An 18,153-nucleotide genomic window follows, 5' to 3' on the forward strand; every position below is an offset into this window, starting at 1 on the left:
GAAGGAGGCAAGACGGGGGGATGGAGAGGGGGACGAGGGCGAGAGGAAGGAGGGGGCTCAGTCTGGAAAGGCCTCCTGGAGGAGGTGAGCTCTCAGTAGGGCCCCGAATGGAGGAAGAGAGCTAGCTTGGTGGATGGGCAGAGGGAGGGCATTCCAGGCCAGGGGGATGAGACAAATGGGAGCAAACCTTGTGACTCCCTGGCCCATTCCCTAACCCTATGCAGCAGACAAATGGCAGCAAACCTTGTGACTCACTGGCCCGTGCCTTAACCCTATGCAGCAGACAAATGGCAGCAAACCTTGTGACTCCCAGGCCCCTGCCCTAACCCTACGCAATCAATCAATCAATAAATCGTATTTATTGATCACTTACTATGTACAGAGCACTGTACTAAGCGCTTGGGAAGTACAATTTGGCAACACATAGAGACAGTCCCTACCCAACAGTGGGCTCACAGTCTAGAAGGGGTAGACAGAGAACAAAACCAAACATATTAACAAAATAAAATAAATAGAATAGATATGTACAAGTAAAATAGAGTAATGAATATGTACAAACATATATACATATATACAGGTGCTGTGGGGAAGGGAAGGAGGAAAGACGGGGGGATGGAGAGGGCGAGAGGAAGGATGGGGCTCAGTCTGGGAAGGCCTCCTGGAGGAGGTGAGCTCTCAGTAAGGCCCAGAAGGGAGGAAGAGAGCTAGCTTGGTGGATGGGCATTCCAGGCCAGGGGGATGAGACAAATGGCGGCAAACCTTGTGACTCCCTGGCCCGTGCCCTAACCCTATGCAGCAGACCAATGGCAGCAAACCTTGTGACTCCCTGGCCCATGCCCTAACCCTATGCAGCCAATCAATCGTATTTATTGAGCGCTTACTGTGTGCAGAGCACTGTACTAAGCGCTTGGGAAGTACAAGTTGGTAAAATATAGAGACAGTCCCTACCCAACAGTGGGCTCACAGTCTAGAAGGGGTAGACAGAGAACAAAACCAAACATTTTAACAAAATAAAATAAAAAGAATAGATATGTACAAGTAAAATAGAGTGATAAATATGTACAAACATATAAACGTATATACAGGTGCTGTGGGGAAGGGACGGAGGCAAGACGGGGGGATGGAGAGGGGGAGGAGGGGGAGAGGAAGGAGGGGGACCAATCTGGGAAGGCCTCCTGGAGGAGGTGAGCTCTCAGTAGGGCCCTGAAGGGAGGAAGAGAGCTAGCTTGGTGGATGAGCAGAGGGAGGTAATTCCAGGCCAGGGGGATGAGACAAATGGCAGCAAACCTTGTGACTCCCTGGCCCGTGCCCTAACCCTATGCAGCAGACAAATGGCAGAAAACCTTGTGACTCCCAGGCCCGTGCCCTAACCCTATGCAGCCAATCAATCAATCAATCGTATTTATTGAGCACTTACTGTGTGCAGAGCACTGTACTAAGCGCTTGGGAAGTACAAGTTGGTAACATATAGAGACAGTCCCTACCCAACAGTGGGCTCAAAGTCTAGAAGGGGTAGACAGAGAACAAAACCAAACATATTAACAAAATAAAATAAATAGAATAGATATGTACAAGTAAAATAAATAGAGTAATAAATATGTACAAACATATATACATATATACAGGTGCTGTGGGGAAGGGAAGGAGGCAAGACGGGGGGATGGAGATGGGGACGAGGGGGAGAGGAAGGAGGGGGCTCAGTCTGGGAAGGCCTCCTGGAGGAGGTAAGCTCTCAGTAGGGCCCCGAAGGGAGGAAGAGAGCTAGCTTGGTGGATGGGCAGAAGGAGGGCATTCCAGGCCAGGGGGATGAGACAAATGGCAGCAAACCTTGTGACTCCCTGGCCCGTGCCCTAACCCTATGCAGCAGACAAATGGCAGCAAACCTTGTGACTCCCTGGCCCGTGCCCTAACCCTATGCAGCAGACAAATGGCAGCAAACCTTGTGATTCCCAGGCCCATGCCCTAGCCCTATGCAATCAATCAATCAATTGTATTTATTGAGCGCTTACTGTGTGCAGAGCACCGTACTAAGCGCTTGGGAAGTACAAGTTGGCAACATATAGAGACAGTCCCTATCCAACAGTGGGCTCACAGTCTAGAAGGGGTAGACAGAGAACAAAACCAAAAATATTAACAAAATAAAATAAATAGAATAGATATGTACAAGTAAAATACAGTGATAAATATGTACAAACATATACACATACATACAGGTGCTGTGGGGAAGGGAAGGAGGCAAGACGGGGGGATGGAGAGTGGGACAAGGGGGAGAGGAAGGAGGGGGCTCAGTCTGGGAAGGCCTCCCGGAGGAGGTGAGCTCTCAGTAGGGCCCTGAAGGGAGGAAGAGAGCTAGCTTGGTGGATGGGCAGGAGGGCATTCCAGGCCAGGGGGATGAGACAATTGGCAGCAAACCTTGTGACTCCCTGGCCCGTGCCCTAACCCTATGCAGCAGAGAATTGGCAGCAAACCTTGTGACTCCCTGGCCCGTGCCCTAACCCTATGCAGCAGACAAATGGCAGCAAACCTTGTGACTCCCTGGCCCGTGCCCTAGCCCTATGCAGCAGACACATGGTAGCAAACCTTGTGACTCCCTGGCCCGTGCCCTAACCCTATGCAGCAGACAAATGGCAGCAAACGTTGTGACTCCCAGGCCCGTGCCCTAACCCTATGCAATCAATCAATCAATCAATCGTATTTATTGAGTGCTTACAGTGCGCCGAGCACTGTACTAAGCGCTTGGGAAGTACAAGTTGGCAACATATAGAGACAGTCCCTACCCAACAGTGGGCTCACAGTCTAGAAGGGGTAGACAGAGAACAAAACCAAACATATTAACAAAATAAAATAAATAGAATAGATATGTACGAGTAAAATAAATAGAGTAATAAATATGTACAAACATATACACATATATACAGGTGCTGTGGGGAAGGGACCGAGGCAAGATGGGGAGATGGAGAGGGGGGCGAGGGGGAGAGGTAGGAGGGGGCATAGTCTGGGAAGGCCTCCTGGAGGAGGTGAGCTCTCAGTAGGGCCCCCGAAGGGAGGAAGAGAGCTAGCTTGGTGGATGGGCAGAGGGAGGACATTCCAGGCCAGGGGGATGAGAAAAATGGCAGCAAACCTTGTGACTCCCTGGCCGTTTCCCTAACCCTATGCAGCAGATAAATGGCAGCAAACCTTGTGACTCACTGGCCCGTGCCCTAACCCTATGCAATCAATCAATCAATCGTATTTATTGATCGCTTACTATGTGCAGAGCACTGTACTAAGCGCTTGGGAAGTACAATTTGGCAACATATACAGACAGTCCCTACCCAACAGTGGGCTAACAGTCTAGAAGGGGTAGACAGACAACAAAACCAAACATATTAACAAAATAAAATAAATAGAATAGATATGTACAAGTAAAATAGAGTAATAAATATGTACAAACATATATACATATATACAGGTGCTGTGGGGAAGGGAAGGAGGCAAAACGAGGGGATGGAGAGGAGGACGAGGGGGAGAGGAAGGAGGGGGCTCAGTCTGGGAAGGCCTCCTGGTGGAGGTGAGCTCTCAGTAGGGCCCCGAAGGGAGGAAGAGAGCTAGCTTGGTGGATGGGCAGAGGGAGGGCATTCCAGGCCAGGGGGATGAGACAAATGGCAGCAAACCTTGTGACTCCCTGGTCCGTGCCCTAGCCCTATGCAGCAGACAAATGGCAGCAAACCTTGTGACTCCCTGGCCCGTGCCCTAACCCTATGCAATCAATCAATCAATAAATCGTATTTATTGATCACTTACTATGTACAGAGCACTGTACTAAGCGCTTGGGAAGTACAATTTGGCAACATATAGAGACAGTCCCTACCCAACAGTGGGCTCACAGTCTAGAAGGGGTAGACAGAGAACAAAACCAAACATATTAACAAAATAAAATAAATAGAATAGATATGTACAAGCAAAATAGAGTAATGAATACGTACAAACATATATACATATATACAGGTGCTGTGGGGAAGGGAAGGGGGCAAGACTGGGGGATGGAGAGGGGGACAAGGGCGAGAGGAAGGAGGGGGCTCAGTCTGGAAAGGCCTCCTGGAGGAGGTGAGCTCTCAGTAGGGCCCCGAATGGAGGAAGAGAGCTAGCTTGGTGGATGGGCAGAGGGAGGGCATTCCAGGCCAGGGGGATGAGACAAATGGCAGCAAACCTTGTGACTCCCTGGCCCATTCCCTAACCCTATGCAGCAGACAAATGGTAGCAAACCTTGTGACTCCCAGGCCTGTGCCCTAACCCTATGCAGCAGACAAATGGCAGCAAACCTTGTGACTCCCAGGCCCGTGCCCTAACCCTATGCAATCAATCAATCAATCATATTTATTGAGCGCTTACTGTGTGCCGAGGACTGTACTAAGCGCTTGGGAAGTACAAGTTGGTAACATATAGAGACAGACCCTACCCAACAGTGGGCTCACAGTCTAGAAGGGGTAGACAGAGAACAAAACCAAACGCTTTAACAAAATAAAATAAATAGAATAGATATGTACAAGTAAAATAAATCGAGTAATAAATATGTACAAACATATATACATATATACAGGTGCTTTGGGGAAGGGAAGGAGGCAAGACGGGGGGATGGAGAGGGGGAGAGGAAGGAGGGGGCTCAGTCTGGGAAGGCCTCCTGGAGGAGGTGAGCTCTCAGTAAGGCCCAGAAGGGAGGAAGAGAGCTAGCTTGGTGGATGGGCAGAGGGAGAGCATTCCAGGCAAGGGGGATGAGACAAATGGCAGCAAACCTTGTGACTCCCTGGCCCGTGCCCTAGCCCTATGCAGCAGACAAATGGCAGCAAACCTTGTGACTCCCTGGCCCGTGCCCTAACCCTATGCAGCCAATCAATCAATCATATTTATCGAGCGCTTACTATGTGCAGAGCACTGTACTAAGCGCTTGGGTAGTACAAGTTGGCAACATATAGAGATAGTCCCTACCCAACAGTGGGCTCACAGTCTAGAAGGGGTAGACAGAGAACAAAACTAAACATATTAACAAAATAAAATAAATAGTATAGATATGTACAAGTAAAATAGAGTGATAAATATGTACAAACATATAAACGTATATACAGGTGCTGTGGGGAAGGGACGGAGGCAAGACGGGGGGATGGAGAGGGGGATGAGGGGGAGAGGAAGGAGGGGGCCCAATCTGGGAAGGCTCCTGGAGGAGGTGAGCTCTCAGTAGGGCCCTGAAGGGAGGAAGAGGGCTAGCTTGGTGGATGAGCAGAGGGAGGGCATTCCAGGCCAGGGGGATGAGACAAATGGCAGCAAACCTTGCGACTCCCTGGCCCGTGCCCTAACCCTATGCAGCAGACAAATGGCAGCAAACCTTGTGACTCCCAGGCCCGTGCCCTAACCCTATGCAATCAACAATCAATCGTATTTATTGAGCGCTTACTGTGTGCCGAGCACTGTACTAAGCGCTTGGGAAGTACAAGTTGGCAACATATAGAGACCGTCCCTACCCAACAGTGGGCTCACAGTCTAGAAGGGGTAGACAGAGAACAAAACCAAACATATTAACAAAATAAAATAAATAGATATGTACAAGTAAAATAAATAGAGTAATAAATATGTACAAACATATATACATGTATACAGGTGCTGTAGGGAAGGAGGCAAGACGGGGGGATGGAGAGGAGGACGAGGGGGAGAGGAAGGAGGGGCCTCAGTCTGGGAAGGCCTCCTGGAGGAGGTGAGCTCTCAGTAGGGCCCCGAAGGGAGGAAGAGAGCTAGCTTGGTGGATGGGCAGAGGGAGGGCATTCCAGATCAGGGGGATGAGACAAATGGCAGCAAACCTTGTGACTCCCTGGCCCGTGCCCTCACCCTATGCAGCAGACCAATGGCAGCAAACCTTGTGACTCCCAGGCCCGTGCCGTAACCCTATGCAGCAGACAAATGGCAGCAAACCTTGTGACTCCCAGGCCCGTGCCCTAACCCTATGCAATCAATCAATCAATCGTATTTATTGAGCGCTTACTGTGTGCCGAGCACTGTACTAAGCGCTTGGGAAGTACAAGTTGGCAACATATAGAGACCGTCCCTACCCAACAGTGGGCTCACAGTTTAGAAGGGGTAGACAGAGAACAAAACCAAACATATTAACAAAATAAAATAAATAGATATGTACAAGTAAAATAAATAGAGTAATAAATATGTACAAACATATATACATATATACAGGTGCTGTAGGGAAGGAGGCAAGACGGGGGGATGGAGACGAGGACGAGGGGGAGACGAAGGAGGGGCCTCAGTCTGGGAAGGCCTCCTGGAGGAGGTGAGCTCTCTGTAGGGCCCCGAAGGGAGGAAGAGAGCTAGCTTGGTGGATGGGCAGAGGGAGGGCATTCCAGGCCAGGGGGATGAGACAAATGGCAGCAAACCTTGTGACTCCCTGGCCCGTGCCCTAACCCTATGCAGCAGACAAATGGCAGCAAACCTTGTGACTCCCTGGCCTGTGCCCTGACCCTATGCAGCAGAAAAATGGCAGCAAACCTTTTGACTCCCAGGCCCGTGCCCTAACCCTATGAAATCAATCAATCAATCAATCATATTTATTGAGTGCTTACTCTGTGCAGAGCACTGTACTAAGCACTTGGGAAGTACAAGTTGGCAACATATAGAGACCGTCCCCACCCAACAGTGGGGTCACAGTCTAGAAGGGGTAGATAGAGAACAAAACCAAACATATTAACAAAATAAAAGAAATAGAATAGATATGTACAAGTAAAATAAATAGAGTAATAAATACGTACAAACATATATACATATATACAGGTGCTGTGGGGAAGGGAAGGGGGCAAGACGAGGGCATCGAGAGGGGGGCGAGGGGGAGAGGAAGGAGGGGGCTTAGTCTGGGAAGGCCTCCTGGAGGAGGTGAGCTCTCAGTAGGGCCCCGAAGGGAGAGTTAGCTTGGTGGATGGTTAGAGGGAGGGCATTCCAGGCCAGGGGGATGAGACAAATGGCAGCAAACCTTGTGACTCCCTGGCCCGTGCCCTAACCCTATGCAGCAGACAAATGGCAGCAAACCTTCTGACTCCCAGGCCCGTGCCCTGTCCCCATGCCATACTGCTTATCTATCGATGGGTATCAATTGATCTCTGCTATGTACTGAGCACTCGCTTGCTTTGTGGAGAGCCCCGCACAAAACGCTCGGGAGGGTCCACTCACTTCTGACAGGAGATGCCTGCTTTCCCCTGTCCTTAGCCAGTTTATTACATGTTGCCAAGTCAGGTCTGGAGTCACCTTTGGGACACTCCCATATTTGTTTAGTGAGAATTTTAAGCATATTGTGTTACTGGCTGCTCTCATATGAATCATGGATATGCTTTTCAACTTCTGGCTTGCTAGCTGATATTTTTTGACTCTGCTTTTATATATCTGGTCTTTTCATTTTATTGGAATTATTGTATTTTAAAGGATGCTCCTCAATCTTGAATCCTTGTACAATCTTTCAACATAGTGCCTCATATTTAAGTGCAGGGCTTATAGTGAAACAGGTTTTGTTGAATACCACATCCATTACATGCTATCTCTGCCTTCCAGAATGTCTGTTCTGTGCTCTTACAAGGAAGTAGAAGGCAATTTTTTATATGAATGAACTTTTTAACCTAACACACCTTTTAAAGTGTTATGATAGAAGTTAAAAGTTATGGAGAAGAATTGGAGTTTCTAAAGACAATTTTCTTTTTTAATTTGGATGGTAATTGAAGTGCTCTGTCACCTCTTGGGTGAATTTTTGGCCCACACATCTGATTGTCTCATTTGTCTTGACTCTGATCTTCATAGAGGCAGTGAAACCCAACAAAGGGGACATGGGAATAGGAGTTATAAACCTTGGGTTGTACGTTCAGTCAGGAGCAGGATGTAATAATAATAATAATTATGGTACTTGTTAAGCACTTACTATGTGCCAGGCACTGTACTAAGCGCTGGGGTGAATACAAGCAAATTGGGTTAGACACAGTCCCTGTCCCACATGGGGCTTACAGTCCAAATCCCTATTTTCCAGATGAGGGAACTGAGGCCCAGAGAAGTGACTTACCTAAGGTCACACAGCAGACAAGTGGTAGAGCTGGAATTAGAACCCATGATATGACCTTCTCACTCCCAGGTCTGGGCTCTATCCATTAAGCCATGCCACTTTGGCCGGGTGGGAAGTGCCCAGGGCTGGGAGTTGTGGAGATCTGGGTTCCAATCCCAGCTCCAATACTTGCCTGTTGTGTAAAATTGGGCAAGTCACTGGGATTATATACTTAATGTGCAAAGTCCCTGTCCCATATTGGGCATGCAGTATAAGCGGGAGGTAGAAGAGGTATTTAAGCTCCATTTTCAAGTGAGGAAATTGAGGCATAAAGAAGTTCTGTGAAGTTCATGAGAAGCAGCATGGTGTAGTGGATAGAGCATGGGCCCGGGATTCAGAAGGTCATGGATTCTAGTCCCAGCTCTGCCAGTTGTCTGCTGTGTGACCTTGGGCAAGTCATTTCACTTCTCCCTGCCTCAGTTCCCTCCCCTGTAAAATGGGGACTGAGACTGTGAAGCCCAATGTAGGACAGGGATTGTGTGCAATCCCATTTGATTGTATCCACCCCAGCACTGTATATACGTATATATGTTTGTACATATTTATTATTCTATTTATTTATTTTACTTGTACATAGCTATTCTATTTATTTTATTTTGTTAGTATGTTTGGTTTTGTTCTCTGTCTCCCCCTTCTAGACTGTGAGCCCACTGTTGGGTAGGGACCGTCTCTGTATGTTGCCAACTTGTACTTCCACATGCTTAGTACAGTGCTCTGCACACAGTAAGCGCTCAATAAATACAATTGATTGATTGATTGATTGACTTAGAACAGTGCCTGGCACATAGTAAGCACTTAACAAATACCATAATAATTTTTTATCATTATTTATTTATTTATTACCCGAAGTTACACACGAGGAAGTGACAGAGCCAAGATTAAAACCCAGGTCCCCTGACTGCTAGGCCTGGGGTCTTTCAACTAGACCGTGCTGCTTCTCTCACACTCGTAGACTGTGAGCCTCAGGTGGGACACAGACTTTTCAATCTGAGTATACTGTATTTACCCCAGCACATGGTAAGTGCTTTAATACCACAATTATTATTATTATTGTAACTAAGAAGACTACCTATCTTGTACCTATTCCAGTACTTAGCAAAGTGCTTGTCACATAAATACAATGTCACTGAATGCATATCATCATTATTACTATTATTTCTGGAGGTTTGGGTGCTGACTTCCAGATGAGGGAAGAGGGAGGGTCCATTTTTCTTTCCTGCCCGTAAATGATGTTATCAGCAAAAGGCTTTAATTTTCCCAAAGAGCTGGTGGTCACCCAAGATAGGAAAGAGGAAAGAAAAGTTACCTCTGAGTCCCCGGAGTAGGAGGCATACATCAGACATGCTGTGGACGTGGCCGGAGGCAAATCTGCACCACAAAAATCTGAGACAGAATGTTGCTGGTCAGAAAAACAATGTCCAGTGACCTGAAGATGGCAGAGAGAAATTATGAAGGGAATAGTCAGAAAACACTGCCCTAGAAAATAATTTCTTTTCTAAAGCACTTCTATAGTATTCATTTCATTTTTTCTCACAGCATCTCTGATGGGGGAGGAAAGTTGTTTCCATTCCTTAGGTGGGGGAAACTGAGGTCCAGAGAGGATATCTAGGACACACGATTTTTCTGTGTTACAGGAGGTCTTGATTGTATTGTCTTGTGCTGTCATCTCTGCCCCGTAGAGACTCCATGGGCGAAACGCCCCACCTCCATCTGCAGTCGTTCTGGTAGTGTATTCATAGAGCTTAGGAGAGGAGAAACAAAGGCATGTCTTATGAGCTTATGTTCTACGGAAAAGTGCTAACAATTCTTCAGCGGAAAAAGTATAATGAAGAAACAGAAATAATTTCTGGAGAGTAATCTGACCATCTCAGTGGAACTGAGGAACAACAGAAACAAAGATACTTCTTTCCTCTTCAGAAACAGCCCTAGCCCGTGGCAAACCAAGTTTTACCTAAATTGGGCTAATAATTAATCTTTTGCATTCCAACTGAGGACCAGGATTATGTCTGCCAACTCTACTTACTCTCCCATGCGTTCAGTACAGTGCTCTGCACGAGGAGAATGCTCCATAAATACTCTTGTTTGATTGAATTGTCTCCCCATAAGAATGTGAGATCCTGGAGGGCTGGAACCATGGCTTTGTATCTTATTGTAGCAGCCTCACTTTGGAATTCAGGACTGTGTGCATTGTGAGCACTGAGCACTTGCTCCTCTGGCTCCCTGTATCAGCACGGGCCTGGAATCTAGTCCTGGCTCCATCACTTGCCTCCTGTGTGACTTCCGGTAAGTTGCTTAACTCTCCTGAACCTCTGTTTCTTCAAATGTAAAAGGGTTTAAAATACCTGTTCTCCCACTCCTATGGGGATAGGGATGCTATCAGATTTCTACCCACCCCAGCACTTAGCACAGAGCAAGGGCTTAATACGTCCCATCGTCATCAAAATAACCATTAGTACTATTGATAATCTGTATTTATATGAAAAGTCATACTCTCTTGTACTTTACAGGATTAGCAGGAAAGACTGCAGAACATGAAAGCCATCTCTCTGAGGAAGAAAAATAGATGGAACACAGTGGGAGAAAAGCCTCTCCCTGAGACCCATGACCCTGAGGCCCACAGCCATTTTGCAGGGTCGAACTTTAAGGTTTGTTAGTATTATGCTGCCTCTCTGGGGCAAAGACATGCACATGCTTAGAAGACTTCTTGCTCACGATACCGTCTAGACGTGCTGCAGAGACAATGGCGTCCAAGGTCTCGTGTCTGTATGTATTGACAGTGGTGTGCTGGGCAAGTGCCCTTTGGTACCTGAGTATAACTCGTCCCACTTCTTCCTACTCCGGCTCCCGGCCTTTCAGTAGCATTTCCATTGCCCGGAAGAATGTTTCCTTCGGAAACATTAGGACCCGACCCATAAATCCCCATTCATTTGAGTTTCTCATCAACGAACCTAACAAGTGCGAGAAGAGTGTCCCCTTCCTTGTCATTCTCATCAGCACGACGCACAAAGAGTTCGATGCCCGGCAAGCCATCCGAGAGACCTGGGGAGACGAAAACAACTTTAAAGGTATTCAGATCGCCACCCTCTTCCTCCTGGGCAAGAATGCTGACCCCGTCTTGAACCAGATGGTAGAGCAGGAGAGTCAGATCTTCCATGACATCATCGTCGAGGACTTCATCGACTCGTACCATAACCTTACCCTCAAAACGTTGATGGGCATGAGGTGGGTGGCCACGTTCTGCTCCAAAGCCAAGTATGTCATGAAAACGGACAGTGACATTTTCGTCAACATGGACAACCTGATTTATAAACTCCTAAAGCCCACCACCAAGCCACGGAGAAGGTACTTCACCGGCTACGTCATCAACGGAGGCCCAATCCGCGACGTACGCAGCAAATGGTACATGCCGAGGGATCTGTACCCAGACAGCAACTACCCTCCCTTCTGTTCGGGCACAGGCTACATCTTTTCAGCCGACGTAGCTGAGCTCATCTACAAGACATCCCTCCACACAAGGCTCCTTCACCTCGAAGATGTGTACGTAGGACTGTGTCTGAGAAAGCTGGGCATCCACCCTTTCCAAAACAGTGGCTTCAATCACTGGAAAATGGCCTACAGCTTGTGTAGGTATCGGCGAGTCATAACCGTGCATCAGATCACTCCAGAAGAAATGCACAGAATCTGGAATGACATGTCAAGCAAGAAACATCTCAGATGTTAAAATTTTTACAGCTGTAAATACCTTTTTTTTAGATAAAAAAAGCAAAAAACAAAAAACAGGCCTATGATGTTGATGGTCTCCTGGGGTAACTATGGGAAATGAACTTTGGTAGGGGATGAGATGTTTTCCAGAAACAATGGATTTATTTTTGTCCCTTTTCTTGTCTCTGGTTGCTGGTTTACAAACATCAGGCTCTAGCCCTTCAGATTTTTACCCAAGTTAACAGTGCCAGATTACAATCTCAGGGCATGAGGTATTGCTGCTTATCTCAAAGAAGCAGCCCCTGAACCCATACGCCCGAGAGGAGCCATTATTTTTCTGCTCCCCCGGTTTTGTACTGTACATCTGAGAGGGCTATCTGGCTCTGAGAAATTGAGCATCCCAGAAATGTCTTTATCTTTTCCCTGCAAAAAGAAATCAGCCTCTGAGCTATTAATCTATAAATTTGCCCCTGCACCGGGGTCTAGGTATCAGTGTGCATGCCCTATGTTGCAGCAGTCTTGAATTTTTTACGTACCGTCACCTGTAAAGGGGTCAATTTTTGCAGTTCCACCAATGATGAACTTGGGTTTGGCAGCAAGACAGGCATTAGATTGGCGAGACAGTAACTGGGGAATCAAGCATTCTGTAGGTTTTGGAAACAACTTTGCTTACTCAGCCAAGGTTTGAACACATGGTCAGCAGGTGGAATTTATTTAGGATGCTATTTAATAAAATAAATAGTAGCTCTCTTCTGTGCTCTTTCAGAGCAAACAGAAAACGGTGCCTCTACTGATACTTGCCAAATGTAATCTTCCTTTCTCTCTCTCTACACTGTATACAGTATTTCTAAGTGTATTCAGGTTGTCTGGAGAAAGTGGGCACATATTTCTGAGTGTGCAAAGTAAGCATGGGTGGTTTGTGGCCACAGATAAATTGCGAACTTGAGACAAAAAAAGTTTATGGAAGCATTACAAAAAAAAAAAAATGATAGCTCTAAAGTATAGTATAAGAGGTACCATCTGAAACACGTGGAAAAAGTAGCTGTTAGAAATATCTGTGGACTTGTTGAGCTCTGCAGTGATTGCTCTAATGGTATTTATGACAGGGCAAACTGTCAAGGTTAGGACTAGTGTTGTCATTACGGTGGTATTATATTGCAGGCACTGTGATCTAGGGAATACCACAAGGCTGGCCTCACTGGGTCCCTGTGACTGCACTGTATCTCCCCCATGCCTCTGTTTCCTCCACAGTACAATGACAAAAAGAATACCTTCTGCACAGACACTGTGAGATGCCACTGGTGGTTTAAGTCCTTTGAGATCTGAGGCCAAAAAGTGCTATACAACAAAGGTAAAATATGGTTAGTATTGTTGTGATTGTTAGTGTTGTTCTGATTAAGATGATGGCATACCAGTACTAGTCACAGGCAGTTAATAAATTTTACAATTCCCCCAAGAATGTATCGTTTCACTGAATGATACAGTATCGGTCACAGAGTGACATACTCCCAGGACCCGGATACACCTGGCCCTATCAAGTAATAATAATAATAATTAATAATAATAATAATAATAATAATAATGGCATTTGTTAAACTCTTACTATGTGCAAAGCACTGTTCTAAGTGCTGGGGAGGATACAAGGTGATCAGGTTGTCCCATGTGGGGCTCACAGTCTTAATCCCCAATACAGATGAGGTAACTGAGGCACAGAAGTTAAGTGACTTGCCCAAAGTCACACAGCTGACAATTGGCGGAGCTGGGATTTGAACCCATGACCTCTGACTCCTAAGCCCGTGCTCTTTCCACTGAGCAACACTGCTTAGGCTCAAGGCCCTGGGGGACCATGGTTTAATTTGGTGATGTATGAAGGCCTGAAAATGAATAATGAAACATACCTACCTTCCCAAAGGGCCATGTTACATCATCAAGGAGTTTGTGCTCAGAGCCGGGAGATCTGGCTTCTTACGTTTGGGAGTACCCAAAGACTAATTGCTTTGTGTGCAATTTCTTGGAAAGTTTCACTTACATGGGAGCACCTGTGGTGAGCAGAGCACTGTACTAATCACTTGGGAGAGTCCAATCAAGTTAGTAAACAAAATCCCCACTCTTGAGGAGCTGGTTAATTGCTCTTAGACAGCTCTATCCAGGCCTTTTCTCAGCAAACTTACTGGTAAATGAGCATTCAAGGTAACGATGTCACATCAGAAATCTCCACTCCCCTTTGGAGGCCAAGTTTGGTTTCCACTGATTCTGAGACCTGCCCTCTGAAAGCCCACTGGGAAGATACAGTTTGAAGTCATAATAATAATAAGTATGGTATTTGTTAAGCACTTACTATGTGCCAAGCACTGTTCTAAGCACTGTGGTAGATACATGGTAATCTGGTTGTCCCACATGGGGCTCACAGACTTAATCTCCATTTTACAGATGAGGTAACTGAGGCAGAGAGAAGTTAAGTGACTTGCCCAAAGTCACACAGCGGATTACTGGCAGAGCTGGGATTAGAACCCACGACCTCGGACTCCCAAGCCCGTGGTCTTTCCACTAAATCACGCAGTGCCGCTGCACCTATCCAAAGCCCTTCCACTACCACCTGTGGGAGTACAATACAGATAAGTTAAAATCTGCCCCTCCCTCCCACACTCCAGATATCTCATCTGCCAGAGAACTGGTCCCAGTACAACGATGCAAGGGGCAAAAAACACCAAGGTGTGTTGGAGGGTAAGGAGACAGGGAGGGAGGAGTCACCATATAGTCAACCAGAGGCACAGTTGATTTCAGCTGGTCTTCAATGGCTGGGACATTGAGTCAGTCATTGGAGAAATCTGGATTTCACTTACCCAACCAACAATTATGAGAGGATTTGGAAGGATTTCTCCAGTACATTAGGATTGCTCTCTCCCACAGTCAGCTTTAACCTGCCCTCAGTTTTTCAAGGAATTGCACATATTCTGAACAAAATATATGTATAACTCATATGTGTGTGTATATATATATAGAGAGAGAGAGAGATATGTATAATATATAGTCACCTCATGAATAATTCACTGCCCTAAGGTGGTGCAGAGAACAGTGAGCTTTTCATTTTGGAAATTGCTATCTACTTCTGGATTTTTTTTTTTTTAACTAAAAGTAAACATCTCACATATCCCCTGTAAATATTCACCCAAGACCACCTGTAGATATTTTAAAGGCATTATTTCCCTCTATTCAGCTGTATATATGGGTAGTGTCTGCTTACTCTGTAACATTTGGTCCTGCATGGAGCTTGTTCAGGCAATGATATCTGTCCAGTGGTTCACTAGCCTTAAGCATGTTTGCCCTCAGTTTTTCTGAATGTATGAAACTTTTTTTTATGTCAGGTGGTAACAAATAATCTCTAATTTTCTACTTTTATTAGTTTTCTGATACTGACTTCACTTGCTTGTTCAGCCATTTTATGAATTTGTTGTTTCTCTTTGATCCGATACAATCTTGCAGACTGCAGTTTCCAAATGGACCTACAATCAGTTTTGTACTAAAATTTAACCTATTGATCATTCACCTCCCAAACACTAATTTTGCACGGGAAGATATTATCTATCAACTGTCAGTGTTTTTGTTCTTAATGTTCCCTCCAGTACAACAAATGTCTGTGTTATCTTTGTTGTATATTGGGAGGGGTTTCTTTTTAATCCTATACTGGGGCAAATGCCAGTTTCAAAATAACACTGGACGCTCAAGTGTCTATAATCAAAGTATGAGGAAAATCACATTTGATTTTGATTGAAATGTAGATGTACAAAGCACATGTGATTGATTTCGCTAAGAAAAGTTCCTCTTTTCTGAGGGAGCAAGGAAGGGAAAGAGATTTTCACTCGATCCTTTCCTATCAAAAGACATCAGGCAACTGGGATTCACTTTCTATACAGTATTTCCTACTACTTGAGTGCAGGGGAGGAATTAATCCTGTAATTTCTGTTGTTTAAAGAAAGGCTGTTTTTTTATAAGCAAAGAGTAATTTATGAATGAAGGAAGTAATTTACTAGGGAAGCCTATGGATAGTAATTGAAATTTAGGTGTATCGTTATATATGAATGGTTGTATTTATGTATTTATTTGTCAAAATTGTATATACTGTTTCAATAGTAAATGTCTGTAAAAGTGCACTCTTTGGGTTTCTGTGGGGTTGCCAGTCAAGCTGCTAATCAGAATACTATATTTTGTATAACTGTCATAAAACAGAAAGAAAAAAAAGAGCTGAAACTGAAGGCGTCTTGTACAGTCTGTGTTTTCACCTTCCACTTGAAATGTAAACTCAGTGGGGAATTTTGGTGCTCCTGTGCAGACCCAGCCAAAGGCAAGAAAATGATTGTTCTATAAAGGCTGGGGTTTAACCTCCAAAAAACCAAAATAAACAGAAGGAGCAACTATCTTTTGCTTTTCCTGTTTCATTTGTGAAAGGATGTGGGTGCTTTTCAGCATGTGAGCTGATGGCTGAAGGTTCTGCTGGGGGGCCTTGGGAAATCCCTTTGCCTTTTTTTTAAAAATTGCATTTGTTAAGCGCTTACTATGTGCAAAGCACTGTTCTAAGCGCTGGAGGGATACGAGGTAATCAGGTTGTCCCACATGGGGCTCACAGTCTTAATCCCCATTTTACAGATGAGGTCACTAAGGCAAAGAGAAGTTCACACCCCCATGACCCTGGCAGGGAGATAGAGAGCATCACTCTTCCAGGTCGGACGATGGGGTCGTGTCTCAACAGGAATCTCCAGATAGGGTTGCTATACTCTGTTTTAGTTGGAAGTGGGGCCTGAGAGAAAACTATCTGCATTTTCCTAATGGCTGAATTTCTGGTCTGGTCCAAAGTGCCATCCATCTCTCCTGGACCACAAAGGGGACAGGAGTTGACTTCCGACAAAGAGAGGGAAAGAGAGATGGAAAACTCACCCTGGCTTCTGGTGTGTGGAGCAGCCAAGCACAGCAGCATCGGGTAAGAGTACAGAAAACAAATGCAGCTGAGGCTGCCTCTTCTCCATCTCCCCACCATTTCCCCACCCCCACCCCCACCCCTCCATGCTCACTCTGCTTCCTCCACCAATGAGCCACTTTCTCAGTACCAAGCATGGCCAGAAGCACTGGGACAAAGCATCTGCTGCCTCTCTGTTTGCCTCACTTACCTGTTGCTGCTGCCACAGCTAGACTCACCTCCACCGTTTTTCAAGAGGCCGGGCAGAAGGCCAGCAGCTGGAACTTCGGTCACCTTCCTTGATCCTTAAAAGACGCTCAAGAGCTGTGGAGGGCTTGCTCCCCATCTGCTGCCAGAAACCTGGGGAGGATTCAAGTAAGCACTATTTTCTTTGGGTGGCTCACTTCTGAATCAGAAAAATGAAAACAAGAATATTGACCACCTGCACACCTCAAGCACGAATTATAAGAATGGAAGACTTTGCTTGGTGTGTCAGGACACCAGGATGGTGAGGACTTTTTAGAAATACAAAGCCCTATCTCTTTCTAATTCCGTTTAAAACGGCACCCATCTCCCAACCACCGGCATGAGTGGCCCACTGCTTCAGCCAGGAAGGAGTGAGTAGTCAAAAACCACACACTGGTTCTCTCATTAAGATGCCAGGGCCAAACCTTAAAAAATGGGCAGCAACAGCAGAGTGTAATATATAGCTTAAATATGTGCAGATAGTAGAATGAGGAGGGTGGTTTCATATAGCTTGATTATATTAATTACAAGCATTCTGTTCTCATTGACTTAAATGATTGTCATAGATTTCCAGATGAATTCAAACCACTGGAGAACTGAATATATATATTTTTTTAAATGGAAACTGGGCTCTGTCTAAGGGCGACGTGGGCCAGGATGAAATCTGAGAGAGCATGAAATTGCCCTGGATAATATCTCCTTTCCTCTGTCCCAGTGAAAACGGGTAGTTTTGTGAAATGGAATAGGGTCTGAAAAAGAAATAAATGAAAAAAAGTGTTATTGATTCAACTACATCTATAATCATACCAGCCTTACTGTCCCTTCTGCTAGATGTGTCTGGTACACAAGAAAAATTTTCCATTTAGCTTTCCTTTTAGAATCTATTAGTTTGGTACATTATGTTAGCTATTTGTTATGCCTCCTGCTATGACCTCAGCCCTCACCTAGAGGAATTGTGGCTTGAGAGGTGATTTATTCTCTCAGGTTTATTCCAAAGCGTTTACTCAGCAGACACGGTCTGATATGTCAAGTTGGGCAGAGTTATGTGGGGTGGTTATGAGATGAAGAGTGTTTTCCAGCAAGAAGGATGACATCACCAAATGCGGGGTGGTGTGCTGAGCAAAAAAAACCAAAACTCCTGGAG

General features: G+C 45.6%; 2 protein-coding genes across 6 annotated transcripts in view; one reads left to right on the forward strand and one right to left on the reverse strand.

Annotated features, from left to right (window-relative positions):
- LOC119932080 overlaps positions 1–11,762 on the reverse strand; it is a 62,610-nt gene extending 50,848 nt beyond the window's left edge. Inside the window, exons 1-5 of the mRNA XM_038750893.1 lie at positions 11,637–11,762; positions 11,462–11,525; positions 11,058–11,347; positions 9,645–9,851; positions 9,417–9,536 (exon numbers count right to left, since the gene is read on the reverse strand). Coding sequence (XP_038606821.1) covers positions 9,417–9,536; positions 9,645–9,851; positions 11,058–11,347; positions 11,462–11,525; positions 11,637–11,762 — 807 coding nt within the window. The remainder of the gene's footprint in view (positions 1–9,416; positions 9,537–9,644; positions 9,852–11,057; positions 11,348–11,461; positions 11,526–11,636) is intronic.
- The window catches only part of B3GALT1 (beta-1,3-galactosyltransferase 1), a 354,820-nt gene extending 341,479 nt beyond the window's left edge, over positions 1–13,341 (forward strand). For all 5 annotated transcript variants that reach the window (XM_038751644.1, XM_038751646.1, XM_038751643.1 and 2 more), the window contains one exon: positions 10,618–13,341. In XM_038751644.1, coding sequence (XP_038607572.1) covers positions 10,851–11,831 — 981 coding nt within the window. In that variant the 5' untranslated portion in view covers positions 10,618–10,850 and the 3' untranslated portion in view covers positions 11,832–13,341. The remainder of the gene's footprint in view (positions 1–10,617) is intronic.
- The last annotated feature ends 4,812 nt before the right edge of the window (positions 13,342–18,153 follow it).

The sequence above is a fragment of the Tachyglossus aculeatus genome, chromosome 9 (genome assembly GCF_015852505.1).
Source record: "Tachyglossus aculeatus isolate mTacAcu1 chromosome 9, mTacAcu1.pri, whole genome shotgun sequence".
NCBI lineage: Eukaryota > Metazoa > Chordata > Mammalia > Monotremata > Tachyglossidae > Tachyglossus > Tachyglossus aculeatus.